The 22,382-nt window shown below is 31.5% G+C and overlaps 1 protein-coding gene across 4 annotated transcripts in view; it reads right to left on the reverse strand.

Annotated features, from left to right (window-relative positions):
• Nucleotides 1-2,169: 2,169 nt before the first annotated feature.
• The window catches only part of LOC134692092 (GRB10-interacting GYF protein 2-like), a 46,426-nt gene continuing 26,213 nt past the window's right edge, over nt 2,170-22,382 (reverse strand). For all 4 annotated transcript variants that reach the window (XM_063552475.1, XM_063552477.1, XM_063552476.1 and 1 more), the window contains exons 16-29: nt 17,936-18,030; nt 17,045-17,224; nt 15,997-16,160; nt 14,764-14,872; nt 13,635-13,727; nt 12,960-13,079; nt 12,031-12,116; nt 11,481-11,592; nt 10,106-10,278; nt 9,484-9,595; nt 8,556-8,655; nt 7,641-7,687; nt 7,057-7,173; nt 2,170-6,403 (exon numbers count right to left, since the gene is read on the reverse strand). In XM_063552475.1, coding sequence (XP_063408545.1) covers nt 6,206-6,403; nt 7,057-7,173; nt 7,641-7,687; nt 8,556-8,655; nt 9,484-9,595; nt 10,106-10,278; nt 11,481-11,592; nt 12,031-12,116; nt 12,960-13,079; nt 13,635-13,727; nt 14,764-14,872; nt 15,997-16,160; nt 17,045-17,224; nt 17,936-18,030 — 1,706 coding nt within the window. In that variant the 3' untranslated portion in view covers nt 2,170-6,205. The remainder of the gene's footprint in view (nt 6,404-7,056; nt 7,174-7,640; nt 7,688-8,555; nt 8,656-9,483; nt 9,596-10,105; nt 10,279-11,480; nt 11,593-12,030; nt 12,117-12,959; nt 13,080-13,634; nt 13,728-14,763; nt 14,873-15,996; nt 16,161-17,044; nt 17,225-17,935; nt 18,031-22,382) is intronic.

Here is a 22,382-nt window from a genome sequence, read left to right on the forward strand (position 1 = left end):
TAACAATGTTCCTGGTCAACGGGATCAACGGTCTATACTAGGACTACTAGTCTCAGGTGGTACAAGATACATAATGAATTGTCCAGCTCAAACGGTCTATACTAGGACTACTAGTCTCAGGTGGTACAAGATACCTAATGAATTGTCCACCTCAAACGGTTTATACTAGGACTACTAGTCTCAGGTGGTACAAGATACCAAATGAATTGTCCAGCTCAAACGGTTTATACTAGGACTACTAGTCTCAGGTGGTACAAGATACCAAATGAATTGTCCAGCTCAAACGGTTTATACTAGGACTTCTAGTCTCAGGTGGTACAAGATACCAAATGAATTGTCCACCTCAAACGGTTTATACTAGGACTACTAGTCTCAGGTGGTACAAGATACCAAATGAATTGTCCAGCTAAAACGGTTTATACTAGGACTTCTAGTCTCAGGTGGTACAAGATACCAAATGAATTGTCCAGCTCAAACGGTTTATACTAGGACTACTAGTCTCAGGTGGTACAAGATACCAAATGAATTGTCAAGCTCATAAGTCGATAACCCGAGTAATTCAGTCGTTATATTCCGCTGATCTACGAAGGCTACATTAACGCCTGAACGTCTTCCTCGATCAAGACCGTCAACCGGAAAATTCACACCGCTATTCAATATGGGAATTTTGATTTAAATTGGCAGCTACAGAAGGAGGAGTTCCGGATGTTTATTGATGTTAAAGTATGTAAACTGATGTTAATTGATGTTAATTAATTATTATCGGATTTGTGTTAATTGAACACACGTGCTTGGTTAGACAATTACAAGACAGTTGCGCAGTCTTATTATCCTGGTCGCCGCCGATTGGCTCTCTCACAGAGAGCAGGCGACGCGGCCAATAGGAGTTCAAGCCCTCATGTGGGAGAAAATCGGACACGGAAAGGGCTTGAATTATTCGAGTTAATAAGTCGATGACAAACTGACAACACTATGGCTAATGATGATTTCCAGTACAGGATCCCTAAGGTTCATATTCACCAGACTTCAATTGTATTTTGAAAAAAACCCGTATTTACAGCTTATGTCAAATCTACTCCAAAACAATCTTAACTTGGTTGCAGTAGAGCTGAAGGTCCAACAAGTGCATGTGAAAAAAAACCAAGGTAGAACACGAGTCCTCATAAGATTCTCCATACAAGACCTTGTTTTATTGTGAAAATGTGATTGCTTTCTGAATTTATGTTGTCCTATCTTTACCTTTACGATAAAATTTTCCTTGTAGAGCTTGTGAAGACATGGTCCCTGTGCTGGTTTGTTCTCATCTGGCAATTGGATTTTCTCTTTAGATATGTTTATTTTATATAAAATAAGGAGATGTGGTATGATTGCCAATGCGGCAACTTTCCAAGAGTCCAAACGATGGGTTTAGGCAATTATAAGCATGGCAATACAGCCTTCAACAATTACCACAACACTTACAAATCTAACAAATTTTATTTAGGACATAACTACCAACATAAAAAACCTTACCTGGTTGCGGTGTAACAACCAAACATAAGAACAAATTATAAAAGCTTATAAGTTCCTGATTACTTTTCCACAGCTTTAAATTGGTCTTTTGCTATCCTGTTTTCAGATGTTCATATTGATAATTCTCTTGGTCATTGCCATTTCTTCCTGATTTATGTCATCTCAACTTGACCACTGAAATGTTTTTTTTCCTACCTGGTCCAGAAAAGTTCATGCTGTATTAAGTTATAGTCATTGTAACATGTGTCTGTATAGTCTCAACAATGTATGGCCAATGGATGTTCTCTTTGAAAACTATTTTGTTTTATTCTTTAATGTTTTCAGTTAAGATCATAGTTTAAGCCTGTTATTTTTGTTGTTAGTTTAAACATATTTATTTATAGTGGATTGGGAAACAAGTTTTGCAACTTATTAATCCCTTTCCACTTTGCAGGTGCAAGTGCTGCTTTGTATCGGCATTAGTCTGCTCTTTTTTCGAAATCTACAAGGGTGTCTTTATCGTGTAAGAGATATGGCTCTCTCTTAACACGGGTCAGCCATTTATCGTCCCAACATTGTCTACACATCTTTTTTGTTTAGTCTTATTTTAAACGATGAGTTTTCTATTCTGAGATGTTCCTATTTGGACTCTTCAGAACTGTAGTAAAAAAGAACAAATAACAATGTTTAGGTATTTCTTTTATTTATTTTCAACAATTTTCAGCTTTATCAATAGAGACAAGTCTTTCGTGTACACAAAAGCCTGCATATTTATATCACAATTTCAACATAGTTTATACTTTAAAGAAACGTCCTGTATTCATTAACAATATGAGAAATATATCCTATTTTCAATTTTCCTTTCAAAACCTGATAACAGTGCCATATAAGTTCTTAAAATGTCATATTCAAATCAGAATAAAATAAGACGGAGTAACAATATTCATTTGAATTCATAAAAAAATATTTTTTTTGTCATGATAAAAATTATCCAAGCACATCTGATCCAAATATACAAGGTTAAGTTGCAATTAGCGCTAAACATGCTTCAAATATTAAGAATTTCAGACTTTCATTGAAACATCTGATTTAAAATTAAAGTAATATGTTAATAGCTTTTTAAATCATTCAAGTTCTGAAATGTAAAATTAATCAAATTGAATTCAATTGTGATTTGTCATGCATTGCTAATTTATATTGTATAACAAACATTGGAAAAAATGAAACAAGGCCACAAGTTAAAAATTACGCAGCAGAAGGAAGGATTGAACATGATTTAATAAATTTTCGCTGATCAATTTACGATACTTTTTTTTAACCTTCAAACGAGATTTACATTGGTTGACCTTACCTTGCACATCTCACAGCACATATACACATTTAACTTTATACATACACACTTTATTCCACATACTGTACACATACTCTCCTTCCCATACAACATGCATTTCACACATGAATTGCTCTACATACCAGATTCTATCTCCATTTGTACACACCATATACAAAACACACGTACTTCATTTTCACAATACAATGCTGAATTTTTAAGTACATATACATAATACTTCAAAATGATGAATTTCTTAGTATAAAGGTATTTTTGATACTGTAAATTCAGAAATTAATGCAAGGTTTTTATTATTCATTTATTGCGAAAAATGCAACTGAGTTGTGAACTCAATAATTTAAACTCGCATTTTAAAATATTTTACATGAATTAAACAGGATTTTTCTCAAAATCGTAAAAATTTAAATCGCATTTAAGTCTAAAATGATAAAAATCGCAATAATAAATGCACGCAATAATTTCTGAATTTACAGTACTTTCATTAATTTTTAGAGAATTTTGCAATATGGAAACTTAACTCAGTGTGATATCTCTCAATGAATATACATGTAAAATCAAATGAGACGCACGATGTTAAGGCTATTCACTTAGAATAAATTTTGGAAGGTAGGTAGGTATTTTTAAACTTGGGTGTTGGTTAGTTATGGTTGAATGCCAAATTAACGTATGCACAATAGGTTTTTGGAGAAGAGGGGTTTTAGAAGGCCTTTCCAATCCTACACTGTTAAATTTAATGGAATAAAACTTGAAAACTTAGTTCAATATTTTGTTAATCTAGTGAAAGTTGCAATTTGATAAAATAGTAAGATTAGCGATATTCATATATTTATCAACAAACAGACATAAACACACACACACACAAGGCCAATCAGGGAATAAGGACCATTTAGTCTGGCACATTTCTCTATCTACATACTCATACACATAAGGTCAATAAGTACATGTTGCCTTTAATTTCATAGAATGTGTTTAAGGGAGTTAATGATTCAAATATTATAAAAAAAAATCCAGTTGGAAAAGAAGTACATGATTATCTATTTTCAATACCTAAAATATCAGCTGGTTAACCGTTCAAATTTACAAGTTCTATTGACAAAAAATTCAGTACTAGATATATTGTGCAAATACTTCGTCAGAATGTAGATTGATTGATTGTTAGTTGCTTAACATTCAGTGGCAAATATTTCATGCATATTCAGGACCTTTAAGAAAGCAGACTACAATATGCTGGAAGAAACTTGGAGAGAAAGCTTAGCCTAAGCTGATAAAAACCCAATAGTTGCACAAAACCTCACTTATTTGGTATAAACTGGCACAAAATTCTACCCTCCCCCTAAAAAACTTGTTTACAGAAGTATACTACAAAATATCTAGATATCAGCTAAATACATCTTAAAATGCCCTTTCAGAAATTTCATTTTAATCAATTTTTACCAATTCCAAGTTGGTTTTTTTTCCCATGTAGCCCAATATATATAATAACTTCCCCCAAAAAATAATCGCTGATATGAGTAAGACAAATGGAGAGACATGGCATGGCATGCCATACTAATTACAATCTTTAATTAGGCAAATAATGCTGCCAAAAAATGATTTGAAAGTTTAAAATAATTTCGTAGAAAGATCGTAAAACAAAACGTAAAAATTCCTGATGGATACTGAAAAAATGTTTTTTCATGTCCGTTTACTTTTTTTCCATATTCCTCTTTTACATTTGTTTAATAAAGAAAGCTTTTAAATTTTAAGCGGTCATCTTCAATAATTCATTCTTTGTAATAAAATGTTGCCTGAAAGTTCAAAATTAAAAAAACGAAAACAAATATTAAGTATATATTTTGATTTTGAAAATAATATTTTGAATTCCTTTGGTAAAAATTTGATAAAATTTTGATTTTCAAAGTTATATGTAAATAACAGTTCAACAGTTCTTTCATAGAGATAAGCCCTTTTTTCATCAATACATCAAGACTTAAGATTTAAAATTTGTGATCTAGATATTCGTTTTACAAATAAATAAACGGCTGATCAAAAATACAACTAATATCCTGTTATAACACATCACATGTTGGGTTTTAAAAATATGCAATGCATTTTTTTTCTTTCTTAATGTACAAGTTTCATAAAAAATAATTGTATGTTATAAAATTAACTTTTGACACAGGGATATGTCTTGCATGTGTGCAATTTTGTTAGTACAATGAAAATGTTCAAATCTAACCTAGAGCAATGTTGTTTTCCATGATTCATAAGTTTCCATAAAAAATTCTAACATGAACAATTCACGAGGCATATTATTTTATAGACATTCATTAAAAATCACTAGGAACTAAACTATATTGAAATATTTACCAGAATAAAAGAATATTTTTGATTCCTCTAAAATTTAAATTAGTTTTATTGAGATCACATAATTAGATAAAAATAATAATAACAATATTGTGCATTTTGCATATATAGTTTGTTTTCAATTCTATCACTTGATTGTTTTTTTGTTTGTAAAATGCATTCCTTTTAAAAGTAATAGTTTTATATATTTACTTTTTCATCTTCTCTTTGAACTGTAAAAAATGTTTGAATAAAAAAAAGTTGAAATTCTTAGTTTAATTCCATGAAGTTCTTCTTGTTATAATATTGTAAAACATGTTTGAATAAAAAATAATTTGTAATGCTATCAAATGAAAAACTTTTTTTCATTAAATTGTAAAACAGGTTTCAATAAAAAAAAAAAAGCTGAAATCAGTTGACATGATTTAAAAACATCACTGTGCTGTTAAAATATTCAATTTGGTTTGTCATGTAATACTGCATTCGATATTCAGGTGGTTGATCTAAATTAAGGGCAATAACTCTTTAAAATTTATCAATTTCACACTTGTGATAAAAAATTTCATAAATACATTTTAAGCTTCCAAATCAAATAGATCATTTTAATTTTGTATCAAAAAATGCTTAAATAGCACTGATAACTCTGCCTTCTACAAAACGTAATAATTTAAAGAGTTATTTCCCTTAACCCAGAGCTGCCACCTAAAGCAATGTTTGTTAAGCACTATTAGTTTTTCCCCATTCTTTTTCAAAACTTCATAATTAGAGATCTGATTTTCTTAAAATCTTTTCCTTCACTTTTTCATCATCTTCTTTAAAAATATACTCTAACATAGGCCAAATGGGCCGGCACGCCTCACATCTACAGGAGGGGCTGGAGACAAAGCCACGCCCACACTTGTGTGTTGAAGCTATTGGAAACTGTGTAATGCGACCAAAACCCAACAATTAAGACCAACCATAACAAAATATCAACAATTACAAAAAACATTGTCTTAAGTTGATAAAATAACACTGCTGACATTAAAATCTTGACTCTCATTTTCCGTCGTCCTCCATCTCTCCAACGTTCTTACGTTCAGGATCGGCGCTAACAGTGAATCCTAAAATACTACTGTCTAATTTCATCATCTTCTTCTTTTTCTTTCCTCCTTTATTCTTCTGAGAGTCAGCATCTGACGTTTGGTTGGTTTGTTGTCGATAATCGCGGGCTGGTGCAGGTCCCCATATGCTCTCCTACAAAATATTCTTAATCTTAAAAATATTGTGTTTTTATTTATTCCTCATTCTATATAAAACTTGAACAAATATCTATTCACAAGTTAAAGGCTTTGAGGAATTTTAGATATTTCAGAATTTAGACAGATAATAAAACAAAATATAATTCAGTGGTTGTCATTTGTTGATGTATATTTCTCTTTTGTTTATTGTTATGTACATTGCTCAGGCCTTTTGAGTTCTCTAATGTTTTACATTTACAATTTAGGGGCCTTTTATAGTCTGCTATCAGGTATGGCATTTACTCATTGCTGAAAGTTGTGTCGTAACCTTTAAAACTGTTCATCTAGATTTGATTTTGAATTTCTATGTTTGGACGCCACTTTTTAGCACTGGTTTTGGGCTATATCGTGTCGGCCAGTTTTTATTGGTGGAGGAAGCCAGAGTGCCCGGGAAAAAACCCACAGACCTTTAATAGGAAAACTGACAATCCTAGCCAATTAATATTGGAGTAGAATGCACCTGTACAAGCAGGGTTGAACTTACAACCTCAGTGTTGACTAGCTAGTGTTGATCTTCAGTGTCATATTATTTTTTACTTCTACTACATTTAGTCTGTCTAGTTCTCTCAATGACAATAACATCACATCTTTATATTTGCATACTCTTACCTCAACAACTGGTGGCTTTGCCTTATTACGAGTTTGGCTTCTCTTTTCCAGGAACTGTTTGGCAAAGTCCTTAGAAGATTTACTTTCACCGAGATATGATCTTACATAATCATGAACCTGAAATAACAAACATTTGCCATGTTACAAAATCTATTCAAAAATTCAACTTCACTCTTGTTCTGTAGTTAAGGTAGGTAAAAGTATTAATGTGTGTCCATAGGACATTGATGCCCCTGCTTCTAAATATGTCAAATTCAACACATTTTCAAGTACTTAAGGGAGATAACTAAAAACTGTGAAAAGTTACTCCTTCTCATTCGGTCCAGGAATGCTAAAGTTAAGAGAAATGATAAAAAAAATTCTAGATTAGCCTATAGGCAGACCTCAATGCCGAAAAACTATATAAAAGGAACTTAAATTGCCGATTAAGATTATAGATAAATTCCCAATAACACTATATGCTGAAAATTCTTACATCTGTATTTTACAACACAATTCTTAAAACTTAAGAAACTTTTTATTTAGTTCTTGAATTTTAGAAAATACATAAAAATAATTGAAACTTAGTTAAATACCATACTTACCTCATAAGGAGATTCAACCTCTGACAAAAAGGCTACAAAAGTTGGAACTGGAAAACAAATAGCAAATCATTATTTTAACATCTCTTTCCAAAGGGGCTTTGAGTTTAGGTACATAAATCCGTTATTTGTGACAACATTGCATTTCTATATAGAATTGTATAATTATTTGTGACAACATTGCATTTCTATATAGAATTGTATAATTATTTGTGACAACATTGCATTTCTATATAGAATTGTATTATTATTTGTGACAACATTGCATTTCTATATAGAATTGTATAATTATTTGTGACAACATTGCATTTCTATATAAAATTGTATAATTATTTGTGACAACATTGCATTTCTATATAGAATTGTATAATTATTTGTGACAACATTGCATTTCTATATAGAATTGTATAATTATTTGTGACAACATTGCATTTCTATATAGAATTGTATTATTACTGATCAAAAATGACACACAACATCTTCACAACTGTGAATTCACATTAAATTAAAAAAAAGTTTACTACATGATAAATATTCCTCTTACACTTTCATTTCTTGTTCTTTTGAATTTTATTAGTTTTTTTATTAGATAATTGTTTCTGGTTTTTAATATTTTACATAGGTAATTTCTACAATTATGAATAACTTACTATCTACTGAAGTATCCAATCTTTTAAGAGCTATCTCACACCCCTTAGATGGACACCACAATGAAAGAGACCAAGAGGACGCCCCAAAACAACATGGCGGAGGACAATAGAGAATGAATTAAAAGACCTAAATATGACATGGGGAGGGGCAGAAACAATGGCAAAGAACCGACCAGAGCGGCGAGGACTTGTGTTGAACTTATGCTCAGATCAGAGCGAAGAGGATAATTAAGTACATAGGTGATTTCTACAATTATGAATAACTTACTATCTACTGAAGTATCCAATCTTTTAAGAGCTATCTCACACCAATTAGAGAATCCGTCTTCCTGAGGTTTTGGTTGTTTAAACAACCTTTGTACAGCCTCCTACAAAACAATTGAGTTATCTTTATTATTTCTAAGGTTTATTTTAATTCAATATCATATTGACTTTCAATCTTACTTACCACTTTCATCTTAGTTTTAAATAATTTTTCTGTATACTTTTGAACATGTTGGAAGATATGTCCAACTCACAAAAATATTCAGCCCATTAAAATGCATAACAGTTATGTAATTTTGTGTGAGAAAAATATTCACCAGACTAAAAAACAAATGGGCATCCCCTTAATGTCAAAGATAGCTTTCATACCCATGTTTGTGAGGGCCATTTTCTATACATTTCAAATATGCTATTCCTTTCTGATATCTTTGATTGTTGTGGATTTTGAAAATCTGGCACTATCTACATTTAAGTGACAATTTTTAAATTTTCCTCATCATTTTCACTGTCCAAAAACACTCACTATCGATGGGATTTTGAAATTTTTCCTGAGTCCCATGTTCATTTGTATGGATAATTGCTTAATTGGTTGACGGTCTTTAATGCTAAATTCAGCACTCTTGACTATATGGTGGAAGTCTGTTTTTATTGATGGAGAAAGAGTACCCTGAGAAAATTTGACCTATATTTTTACGGAACAGTCCTATATTTGTACTGTTATAAATTCAGAAATTATTCCATGCATTAATTATTGCATATTTTTCATTTCAGACTTAAATGCGATTTTATGAAAAATCCTGTTTGATTCATATAAACAATTTAAAAATGCAATTTGAATTATTGCGATTATAACCCTGTCATATTTCCTGCAGTAATAAAAACATGCCAATAATTTCTGAATTTACAATTTCCATTTTTTTCATAAATATTACCTCCTCTTTCTTCATCTTTGATTGTTTTTGTGGCTTGGCTACAGGCACTGAAGGTGTGTTTACAGGCTTACCTCCCTTTAATGCTGGAAATTCTGTAGGATTACCTTGCATACTGAAAAAAAATTAGAAATATGTATTCTTGAAAATATTTTAGTGCAGATCTGACAAACCCTTAACAATGTTTACAATAATTTCAGAATGTATAATGGTTCACAAATATGTTTCCTTTTCCTGCTCTGGTATATTTGATTAAAGTGTGTTACAAATTAACAATTAAGGGAAGTCGACTCCATAATTTGCTAATAATCCAAAGGTTATCCTGATATTTATTGAAATACCAGACACACAGAAACGTAGGATCCATCCTTTTTTATTAACTCAGGCTGAGGATAACTTCATGATAGAAAGGTCAGGTCAGCAGGTTTTTCAGCCATGTTTTGAAATTCATCTAAATTTACTCAATTCTTATAAAGACTGAAACTTAGCAAGAAAGACCATATGATTGTCTTTTCACTGATCTTATCTTTTTTTTTGCTTTCATTTTTTTGTATAATTCATAATGGGGACAGAGGTACGGCAAAAGACATATTTTCAATAACAGAAAGCTTAGACTATAAATTACTTTTTATTTGATGATGCCGGTGCTCTTTTAGAAGATATAATAGCATCATCCCAGAATCCTAGCGATCCTGATCCATTTTGACTTCTAGCTTGGTTACCCCACGCTCCCTCACTGGCCCAATGTGATGACTGTGCACTGGCATTCCACGCACTAGCTGCTGATATTGATAGATTCTGTAAATAAAACATCACATTTCAGTACCGTCTTTTGGTATGTATAACACACACACTTATACCCTAGGTCATATTTCTTGTAAGAGGGGTGTGTGTTATACATGACTACAAACAATTTCTTTGTCTTTTGTTCAGGTCCAAACTCGGACAAAGAAATTTCCAAGTGAAGTGAAGAGTACGGAATATTTTTGCTAAACCCTCGATCGCTTTTATGTTTTACATGTTATAATTGTAATATGTATCATATTGTTCTTGATTTGTCATGTTTTATTCAAACAAAATACATTTTATATCTATGTTGTTTGTTTATTGTGTAAATTTGTTCATCTGCTTTGCAATCAGGAAATTTGCCAAGTCTTGATAAAGACACAATAAAGCTTTTGCTGTCGATTAAATTAGCCTCTGTGTTCCTTGTTGTCATAACTTACTGTTATTGTATGTGTTCATCATTGAGTCGAAAATATTATGACAATAATGTTAGTTGTGTGTTTATATAAGATAAACATACTATCATGCAGAAATGTGCTAATATAAAATTCTATTCATTAGGCTTGAATCTCTTTTATCATGTTTTTATACTTTTGAATCATTTTGCTCAGGTTTCAAGAGAATCGTGTATCAAATTTGACTGAGTTACTAAACATGACATAAATCAACTTTGTGATACAAGTTTGACTTGAAAAATGACCATGCCTGATGACATCACACATGATTTGCAGATCTACGAAAAACAGATTCCACCACTAAATCTCCTGTAATAAGATATATTTCTCTACTCTCACAATTAAATTTTCAAACAAGAATGTGTCCTCAGTACACGAATGCCCCACTCGCATAATCATTTTCTATGTTCAGTGGACCATGAAATTGGGGTAAAATCTCTAATTTGGCATTAAAATTAGAAAGATCATATTTTAGGCAACATGTGTACTAAGTTTGAAGTCGATTGGAATTCAACTTCATCAAAAACTACCTTGACCAAAAACTTTAACCCGAGGCGGGACAGACAGACGAACGGACACACAGACCAGAAAACATAATGCCCCTCTACTATCGTAGGTGGGGCATAAAAAAGCATCCAAGCTTCAAAATTTTAAACGCATCCAGGCCTTGTGTTTGAATTGGAAAATTTTGTTATCTTGAGTGGAGATATATTGCATCGTAGATTCTGTAGATATATATATATATATATATATATTTACTTTGGCTTGGGTTTGTTGTTGTTGTTGTTTTCGTTGTCTTTCCTTATCTAGCTGCCGAGCTTGCTCCTCTTGTATTTCTATTAACGATTTGGAACTTTGTTGAGTTGGAAATCTGAAACAACATTGCCATTAATGCATTTGTTAAGGTTGTTTGTTTTTCACATTTTCAAATAATTCTATAGCTTTTTTTTCTATCACAATAATCTAAAAAATTTGTTTGTGTATTCCCCCATAATCCTCAACAATTAAAATAGACACCTGCATTATTTACACATTTTTTTTGTAATTAAGAGTTATTTCTACAACCTTTTCTCATACATTGCTACATTTTCCCCAAAAAATATTAATGCTATTCAAATTCTTGTATGAGCTATTGCTTTATAATTTAAATGGTTTGGTAGGACAAGTGTGAATGTGCAAACATCAAATGGATATACAACTATAAATAACCCAAGACCCATATCAAAAACTTTTGATGTTTTTGTAATTCTTAATACATACATTTGTCCTGACCATGACTTTTGTTGTTTTTGTAATTCTTAATACATACATTTGTCCTGACCATGACTTTTGTTGTTGTTGCTGTTGTAATATGGCCTGTTGTTGTTGTCTCTGTGCCTCCATCTGTCTTTGTACCTACAGATATTTTTGACAATATAGTTTCACACAAATAAAAACTCGCATTTTAAATTTCAAATAGCTTTATTGGCATGCAGCATTTCTATTACACAAACAACAAATAATCTCACATTACTGATCATTGTTTCATTGAACAATATGTATAACAACTTTTTTACCAACTACATCCCCCTCCGTAAACACCCCCCAAAAAAAAAAAATCCTCACCTGCTGACGATTTAATAAATCTTATTAGTATTTAGGAATCTCTGACACTTGACCTTAAAATATGCAACAACTATTGACAACATACAACAATCACTTTTCCTATGTGGCATTTGACATTTTCTATTGTGAAATCAACCTTTTTGAAGTCCAGGTATGGCAGACAAATAGGGATACGTTGTAAATCTTTCCAAAGACAGCCTAATTACACAAATTTCCTCCATGAACATTTTTTTTTACATACTTGATTTGCATAGATTTTTTTCATTAAAAAAAATCATCAGGTTTAAATTATCAATGCATTGGGATAACGAATATTTCATCAATGAAATTCCAGTCAAGATATTCTCATGAATATCCTTTTCATATTAGATACAAATTTTGTTAAGTCTGATGCAGACATTTTGAGGTCAAAGCGTTTCAACTGAGGTACTACATAGGCGTCATTATGGAGTAAAGGGGGTGGCGTCAAAAGGCTTCATTATGGAGTAAAGGGGGTAGCATCAAAAGGTGTCAAAAGGCGTCATTATGGAGTAAAGGGGGTGGTGTCAAAAGGCGTCATTATGGAGTAAAGGGGGTGGCGTCAAAAGGGGTCATTATGGAGGAAAGGGTTAAGAATATGAAATTAATTATTACCTCCTCTTGTCTTTGTCTTTCTATTTCTTCTTGCTCCTGTATTTCCAGCAGTGATTTAGCTCTTTGTTGTTCTAAACTCTGTTGTTGCTGCTGACTGGCCCATTGTGCATGTTGTGGTAACTAAAATTTAAGTCTTAACATTATATATCTTAAATTACAACAAAAATGTAGAACAAATTTGAAAGAATACACTTATTGTCATAACAAAGATCCTTCTTACAATTCAAAAAGTTTTGGGAAAAAAAAGTAGTCATGAGGTAATATCATGAGTCAAAATACAGTTGCTCTAAAAATTGTAAAATGAGCAAAAGTTTACCATTCCACCTTTGTATAAAAATTCGTAAACATTTGCAATTGAAAATTTAAACATATTATGAACAGTTGTAACAGTGTTAACTGTGAAACTTTTAAACTTAAAGCAACTGCTTTATTTTCCTGAACTTCATACTAAAAAATTTGATATTTGCCAAATCCTGAACTTAATACTTATAATTTGGTATTTACCCAATCCTGATCTTCATTCCAATAAATTTTTTGCCAAATCCTGAAATACATACCTTGTATGTACATGTCTATCCTCACAGAGTCACAAAAAGAAACATATATCATCCATTTAATGAAATGACATTTTCTAGAGAGGGTCTGCAGCTCTGCAGTAAATACAGGTATCTTTACCTGTATATTTGCCATCTGTTCCTGTTGTAACCTCTTGAGGGCCTCTTGTTGTTGTTTCTGTCTATGCAATTCCTGTTGTTGTCTTGCCTCCTCCTGCAAAACAATTCATAAATATGAAATTAACATTTATGATCATGAATAAGACACAACACATTTTATTTCACATTGAAACATCACACTTTATTCATCTCTAACACTACATCACTTTTTATTCTTTTTCACACATCCAATTATATTAGCCTTACCTGCCCATCTCTTTTTTTATTCATCTTTAACCACACAAGTTTTATTCATCTTTAACCACACAAGTTTTATTCATCTTTTACAATAAATCACTTGATTCATTTATGACACCCCATCACATTTCATTCAAAACCACCTCACTCTTTTATTTTTGTCTTAGTTCATCTTTGACACATCCTTATTTATTTATTTTGAACACCATATCTGTTTTCGTTTATCTTTGGCACCCTCTTATTTCTTATTCATCTTTCACACATCCTTATTTATTTATTTTTAACACCATATCTGTTTTCATTTTATCTTTGACACCCTCTTATTTCTTATTCATCTTTCACACATCCTTATTTATTTATTTTTAACACCATATCTGTTTTCATTTTATCCTTGACACCCTCTTATTTCTTATTCATCTTTGACACATCCTTATCTATTTATTTTTGACTTCATATCTGTTTTCGTTTATTTTTGGCACCCTCTTATTTTTTAGTCATCTTTCACACATCCTTATTTATTTATTTTAAACACCATATCTGTTTTCGTTTATCTTTGACACCCTCTTATTTCTTATTCATCTTTCACACATCCTTATTTATTTATTTTTAACACCATATCTGTTTTCATTTATCTTTGACACCCTATTATTTCTTATTCATCTTTGACACATCCTTATCTATTTATTTTTGACTTCATATCTGTTTTCGTTTATCTTTGGCACCCTCTTATTTCTTATTCATCTTTCACACATCCTTATTTATTTATTTTTAACACCATATCTGTTTTCATTTATCTTTGACACCCTCTTATTTCTTATTCATCTCTGACACATGCCATTTTATTAGCCTAAACACCACATCTCATTATTTTCATCTTTGACACGACCCCTCACCTGTCGTCTTTGCATTTCCTGTTGTTGTTTTTGTTGTTCCTCTATCTCCCTTTGTTTATGCTGTTGTTCCATCATCTGTCTCTGTTGTTGTCTCATCTCCTCTTCTCTTCTACAGATAAACAACAATAATAATTTAATGCATTCAAATATTTTTAAAATAATTTGAAAGTGTTGCTGTATTTTGTAAGGATGTATGTCGGAGGTTAATAAGGAAGTTTACATTTTTTATTCTGTAATTTTATTTTTTTGGCCTTCTTTGGTCTTTAGTGCACGGATAGCTGTCTCATTGGCAATCATACCACATTTTCTTTTTTATATTTTCTCTATTCTTTATATTTTTACCTTTTATCATGTTTATTCTACAATTATTGCCCTACTTTGTTTCTATTTTATTTCTGCCCTTTATCTACTTTCTGTAAATCCATCCATATCCTCATATTTCACATTTTTGGAGATTTTTTTATTTTTTGCAAAAATTTCCAAATAAAGTTTTGGTATCATTATTTATATGCAGAAGTTCATGCTATTGTAGTCATTAATCTTGCACTTTTTTGCCATTATTTAACAATAATTAGATACGTTGTTTGTTTCATTATAATACTTTATTCTGATTGGCTAACTGTACATCACATGTTATTCCTTGAGTAATTGCATCACTCAATAAAACTTTTCATTCATGATAACACATGGTCCTATAATAAAGTGCACAGATGAATTAAATAAAAAAAATATATAAATTAAAAATATGTTTTCATGATCATAGCTAAAAAATGTAATTATAAGTATTGAATTCTTCTTTTTGTAACTTCATATGGTTGTAAAAGCGTTGACCGTGCGCACATTTTTTAGAATAAAGCACTTCTGCACTTCATACAAAATGTACTTCGGTCAACGCTTTTACACCCCAATGAATGTACAAAAAGAAGCATTCAATTCTTAAATAACAATAAGGGCTGTTCCAGAAAATACTATGCCCCCCCCCCCCCCCCCCCCCCCCCCCCCCGGGACGGCACGTTTTTTTAACCCCCACCACCCACAGGAAAAATATTTAATTAAAACACTCCCTTTGCATTTTGGTATTTCAAATACAACCACCCACATAATATTTAAAAAATTGCCTTCCCTGGGGGGGACATAGTATTTTCTGGAACAGCCCTAAGCAGATACAAACATTTTTGCATTTGCATTACATCGTTTATAAATTGTAGTCCTGAGTAACAATTTGCAACAAACCTCATATCTTCCTCCCTTTTCCTTCGAACTGCTTCTTCTTGTTTTTGTCTCATTTGTTCCTCTTTTCTCATTTGGTCTTCTTTTCTTCTTCTTTCTTCCTCCTCTACTTCCCTCCTTTTTCTTTCCTCTTCTTCCTGGTTCTGTCTTCTCACTTCTTCAAATCTCTGAGATAAACAATAAACTTATATTTAACAACAGGAGAAAGAAGTGGTAGGAAACAGTTACTGCATAAATACTGGTGAATATTGTCATAAGTAGATTTTTATTTTGCTTAGAAGTGCAATATAGATTCTTCAAGGAATAATATTCTTGTAATAACCCATTTATATAGCAAAGCTTAAAAACCTTTTTGAAATATGATCTGTCACAGATAACAACACAAACTTAAAGTTTTATTTGCACTAGTGCGGTAGGATACAAATATGATGCATGTACGCTAATGTTTGGTATCTATAGGAAGTATTGTGTTGCTTGTTTCGCTAAAAGATTCACGGTTAAATTGACATCAAGAGGCAAATACTAGGAGGAAAACAATTGAATATAACCTGTTTTATACAAGACCGACAATTTTTAAATGTGCTATAATTTTATTCTGACTCGTATCTTATCTTACTTCTACATGCTGTGTGCTAAGCAAAGAATATGCAATTAAATAAAACCTTGAACTAGACCTGCATCCTTAAATTTGAGAACACCGCTTCTAGACTCACTTGCAGTAGAAATACTTGCAGTTCCTGTTGTTTAAGATCATAAACAAATTATAAAACTATTTTTAAATTTTACAATTAATGAACAAACAAGGGAAACACATACTGTAAATTCTGACATTATTGCGTGCATTTTTATTGCGATTTTGTCATTTTGGACTGAAATGCCATTTTAATTTTTACGATTTTGGGAAAAAAATCCTGCTTAATTCATACAAAATATTTTAAAATGCGAGTTTAAATTATTGCGTTTACAACTCTGTTATAATTTTCGCAATAATAAAAACCTCACAAAAATTTCTGAATTTACAGTATACTCTTTTTATTCAGTATGGACCCACCTGTAATTCTAGCTGCCTTTGTTTTTCTATTTCTATTTTCTGTCGCTCCACATCTTCTTTTTGTCTGCGTAGCTCTTCCTGTTGTTTTATTATTTCTTCTTGATGTCTTTTTAATTCGTCTTGTATTCTTCGCTCTTCTTCATCTTTTTCTTGTCTTATTCTGTCTAATTCTTCCTTTTCCTGGCAATAAATCCAAATATTTTACTCTTTCATTCATGTATTTGAACTGATCTTATTATAAAAGTAAAACTGCAGATTTTTTCTTCCAAATTCATGCCTTGTAATTTTACATGACATTTTTGGTGAAATAAATTATGCATAGTATCTATTGATTTCAAACCAATTTTGTATTATATATTCAACTTTGGCTTGTTTGTTAAAGTACACGGATATCCCACCCAAAGTATCATTTTCTATGTTCAGTGGACCGTGAAAATGGGATAAAATCTCTAATTTGAAATCTAGAAAGATCATATCATAGGGAACATGTTTACTAAGTTTCAAGTTGATTGGACTTCAACATCATCCAAAACTACCTGAACCAAAAACTTTAACCTCAAGCGGGACAGACAGAAGGAGGACGGACAGACCAGAAAACATAATGCCCATAAATGGGGCATAAAATACATGCCTCTGATCTGTGTGTTTCACTTAATTTAATAAATCTTTGTAAAACAATATTTGACAAAGGCATACAATCAGGCAGACTTATTTTAAACTTTGGTATAATGCTTTAGTTGAACCAAAAAAAAAAGAAAAAAGAATTCAATGGGATTGGCCTACTGACTCTTCTTATTTTAAGGCATGTATGTAATCAGAGCCAATTTTTTTAACAGTTTTGAATCTATCTCTCAAAATTGAAATCAGTAATGTTTCTTATATATATCTCACTTTTCTAGCTTTTTCTATCTGCATCTCTAAGTCTGTATTAGTCATAGCTGCTTTAGAATCTAAATCCCATACACTTGTTGGCTGTGACCATTGTCCTTTAAAAAAATTATAAATATAAATAACTTCTGAAAATCTCCTTTGTTCTAAAATCCTATAAATAGCTCATGAAAACAACTAATGCTCTCAGATTCTATAAATAACTAACAACTTGGTCCAGAAAGCTTATCTTTTGAAGACGAAACTTGTGTCTGGCTAAATTACAAAATTTAATTTTGGTATCTATGATGAGTTTACTTATCAACATTTTAAATATGCACACTATAATGACAACCACATGCTAGGCCATTGGCAATTTGCCATTTAACCCTTTCGCCGATGAGTCCCGGTTTATAACGTTTTAAACCAATTAAAACGCTTTGGTGTACACTTTAGAAAATATTACCCAGGATGCATTCATTAGATTCTGAAACGGCCAATTAAAGGGGCAGGCATAAAATAATCTGTAATTTTAGATCATAATGGAAATGTTAAAATAACAATGGCAATATTCAAACATGTTTTCTATGCAAACCTACCCATATTTTGTTTGGTAGTTGTTTTCTATGTAAACCTACCCATATTTTGTTTGGTAGTTGTTTTCTATGCAAACCTACCCATATTTTGTTTGGTAGTTGTTTTCTATGTAAACCTACCCATATTTTGTTTGGTAGTTGTTTTCTATACAAACCTACCCATATTTTGTTTGGTAGTTGTTTTCTATACAAACCTACCCATATTTTGTTTGGTAGTTGTTTTCTATACAAACCTACCCATATTTTGTTTGGTAGTTGTTTTCTATACAAACCTACCCATATTTTGTTTGGTAGTTGTTTTCTATACAAACCTACCCCTATTTTGTTTGGTAGTTGTTTTCTATACAAACCTACCCCTATTTTGTTTGGTAGTTGTTTTCTATACAAACCTACCCCTATTTTGTTTGGTAGTTGTTTTCTATACAAACCTACCCCTATTTTGTTTGGTAGTTGTTTTCTATACAAACCTACCCATATTTTGATTAGTAGTTGTTTTCTATGCAAACCTACCCATATTTTGTTTGGTAGTTGTTTTCTATACAAACCTACCCATATTTTGTTTGGTAGTTGTTTTCTATACAAACCTACCCATATTTTGTTTGGTAGTTGTTTTCTATACAAACCTACCCATATTTTGTTTGGTAGTTGTTTTCTATATAAACCTACCCATATTTTGTTTGATAGTTGTTTTCTATACAAACCTACCCATATTTTGTTTGGTAGTTGTTTTCTATGTAAACCTACCCATATTTTGTTTGGTAGTTGTTTTCTATGTAAACCTACCCATATTTTGTTTGGTAGTTGTTTTCTATGTAAACCTACCCATATTTTGTTTGATAGTTGTTTTCTATACAAACCTACCCATATTTTGTTTGGTAGTTGTTTTCTATACAAACCTACCCATATTTTGTTTGGTAGTTGTTTTCTATGCAAACCTACCCATATTTTGTTTGGTAGTTGTTTTCTATGCAAACCTACCCATATTTTGTTTGGTAGTTGTTTTCTATACAAACCTACCCCTATTTTGTTTGGTAGTTGTTTTCTATACAAACCTACCCATATTTTGATTGGTACTGTGGATTCATAAATATTCGTTGGATACCAATTTTCATGTATTTCATGGATACCTAAGAACCACGAATTTAAATGTTCAACGAATTACAAATTTTCTTTGTTTTCTATGTAAACCTACCCATATTTTGTTTGGTAGTTGTTTTCTATACAAACCTACCAATATTTTGTTTGGTAGTTGTTTTCTATACAAACCTACCCATATTTTGTTTGGTAGTTGTTTTCTATACAAACCTACCCATATTTTGTTTGGTAGTTGTTTTCTATGTAAACCTACCCATATTTTGTTTGGTAGTTGTTTTCTATGCAAACCTACCCATATTTTGATTAGTAGTTGTTTTCTATACAAACCTACCCCTATTTTGTTTGGTAGTTGTTTTCTATGCAAACCTACCCATATTTTGATTAGTAGTTGTTTTCTATGCAAACCTACCCATATTTTGTTTGGTAGTTGTTTTCTGTGTAAACCTACCCATATTTTGTTTGGTAGTTGTTTTCTATACAAACCTACCCCTATTTTGATTGGTACTGTGGATTCATTAATATTCGTTGGATACCAATTTTCATGTATTTCATGGATACCTAAGAACCACGAATTTAAATGTTCAACGAGTTACAAATTTTCTTTGTTTTCTATATAAACCTACCCATATTTTTTGGTAGTTGTTTTCTATACAAACCTACCCATATTTTGATTAGTAGTTGTTTTCTATGCAAACCTACTCATATTTTGTTTGGTAGTTGTTTTCTATACAAAGTTACCCCTATTTTGTTTGGTAGTTGTTTTCTATGTAAACCTACCCATATTTTGTTTGGTAGTTGTTTTCTATACAAACCTACCAATATTTTGTTTGGTAGTTGTTTTCTATGCAAACCTACCCACATTTTGTTTGGTTGTTGTTTTCTATACAAACATATCTATATTTTGTTTGGTAGTTGTTTTCTATGTAAACCTACCCATATTTTGTTTGGTAGTTGTTTTCTATACAAACATATCTATATTTTGTTTGGTAGTTGTTTTCTATGTAAACCTACCCATATTTTGTTTGGTAGTTGTTTTCTATGCAAACCTACCCATATTTTGTTTGGTAGTTGTTTTCTATGCAAACCTACCCATATTTTTTTTTGTAGTTGTTTTCTATGAAAACCTACCCATATTTTGTTTGGTAGTTGTTTTCTATGCAAACCTACCCATATTTTGTTTGGTAGTTGTTTACTATGCAAACCTACCTCTATTTTGTTTTGTAGTTGTTTTCTATGCAAACCTACCCATATTTTTTTTTGTAGTTGTTTTCTATGAAAACCTACCCATATTTTGTTTGGTAGTTGTTTTCTATGCAAACCTACCCATATTTTGTTTGGTAGTTGTTTTCTATACAAACCTACCCATATTTTGTTTGGTAGTTGTTTTCTATGCAAACCTACCCATATTTTGTTTGGTAGTTGTTTACTATGCAAACCTACCCATATTTTGTTTGGTAGTTGTTTTCTATGCAAACCTACCCCTATTTTGTTTGGTAGTTGTTTTCCATGCAAACCTACCCATATTTTGTTTGGTAGTTGTTTTCTATGCAAACCTACCCCTATTTTGTTTGGTAGTTGTTTTCTATGCAAACCTACCCCTATTTTGTTTGGTAGTTGTTTTCTATGCAAACCTACCCCTATTTTGTTTGGTAGTTGTTTTCTATGCAAACCTACCCCTATTTTGTTTGGTAGTTGTTTTCTACCTATTTTGTTTGGTAGTTGTTTTCTATGCAAACCTACCCATATTTTGTTTGGTAGTTGTTTTCTATGCAAACCTACCCCTATTTTGTTTGGTAGTTGTTTTCTATGCAAACCTACCCCTATTTTGTTAGGTAGTTGTTTTCTATGCAAACCTACCCCTATTTTGTTTGGTAGTTGTTTTCTAAGCAAACCTACCCCTATTTTGTTTGGTAGTTGTTTTCTATGCAAACCTACCCCTATTTTGTTTGGTAGTTGTTTTCTATGCAAACCTACCCATATTTTGTTAGGTAGTTGTTTTCTATGCAAACCTACCCCTATTTTGTTTGGTAGTTGTTTTCTATGCAAACCTACCCATATTTTGTTAGGTAGTTGTTTTCTATGCAAACCTACCCCTATTTTGTTTGGTAGTTGTTTTCTATGCAAACCTACTCATATTTTGTTTGGTAGTTGTTTTCTATACAAAGTTACCCCTATTTTGTTTGGTAGTTGTTTTCTATGTAAACCTACCCATATTTTGTTTGGTAGTTGTTTTCTATACAAACCTACCAATATTTTGTTTGGTAGTTGTTTTCTATGCAAACCTACCCACATTTTGTTTGGTTGTTGTTTTCTATACAAACATATCTATATTTTGTTTGGTAGTTGTTTTCTATGTAAACCTACCCATATTTTGTTTGGTAGTTGTTTTCTATACAAACATATCTATATTTTGTTTGGTAGTTGTTTTCTATGTAAACCTACCCATATTTTGTTTGGTAGTTGTTTTCTATGCAAACCTACCCCTATTTTGTTTGGTAGTTGTTTTCTATGTAAACCTACCCTTATTTTGTTTGGTAGTTGTTTTCTATGCAAACCTACCCATATTTTGTTTGGTAGTTGTTTTCTATGCAAACCTACCCATATTTTTTTTTGTAGTTGTTTTCTATGAAAACCTACCCATATTTTGTTTGGTAGTTGTTTTCTATGCAAACCTACCCATATTTTGTTTGGTAGTTGTTTACTATGCAAACCTACCTCTATTTTGTTTTGTAGTTGTTTTCTATGCAAACCTACCCATATTTTTTTTTGTAGTTGTTTTC

This window comes from Mytilus trossulus, chromosome 12 (genome assembly GCF_036588685.1).
Source record: "Mytilus trossulus isolate FHL-02 chromosome 12, PNRI_Mtr1.1.1.hap1, whole genome shotgun sequence".
Classification (NCBI taxonomy): Eukaryota; Metazoa; Mollusca; class Bivalvia; order Mytilida; family Mytilidae; genus Mytilus; species Mytilus trossulus.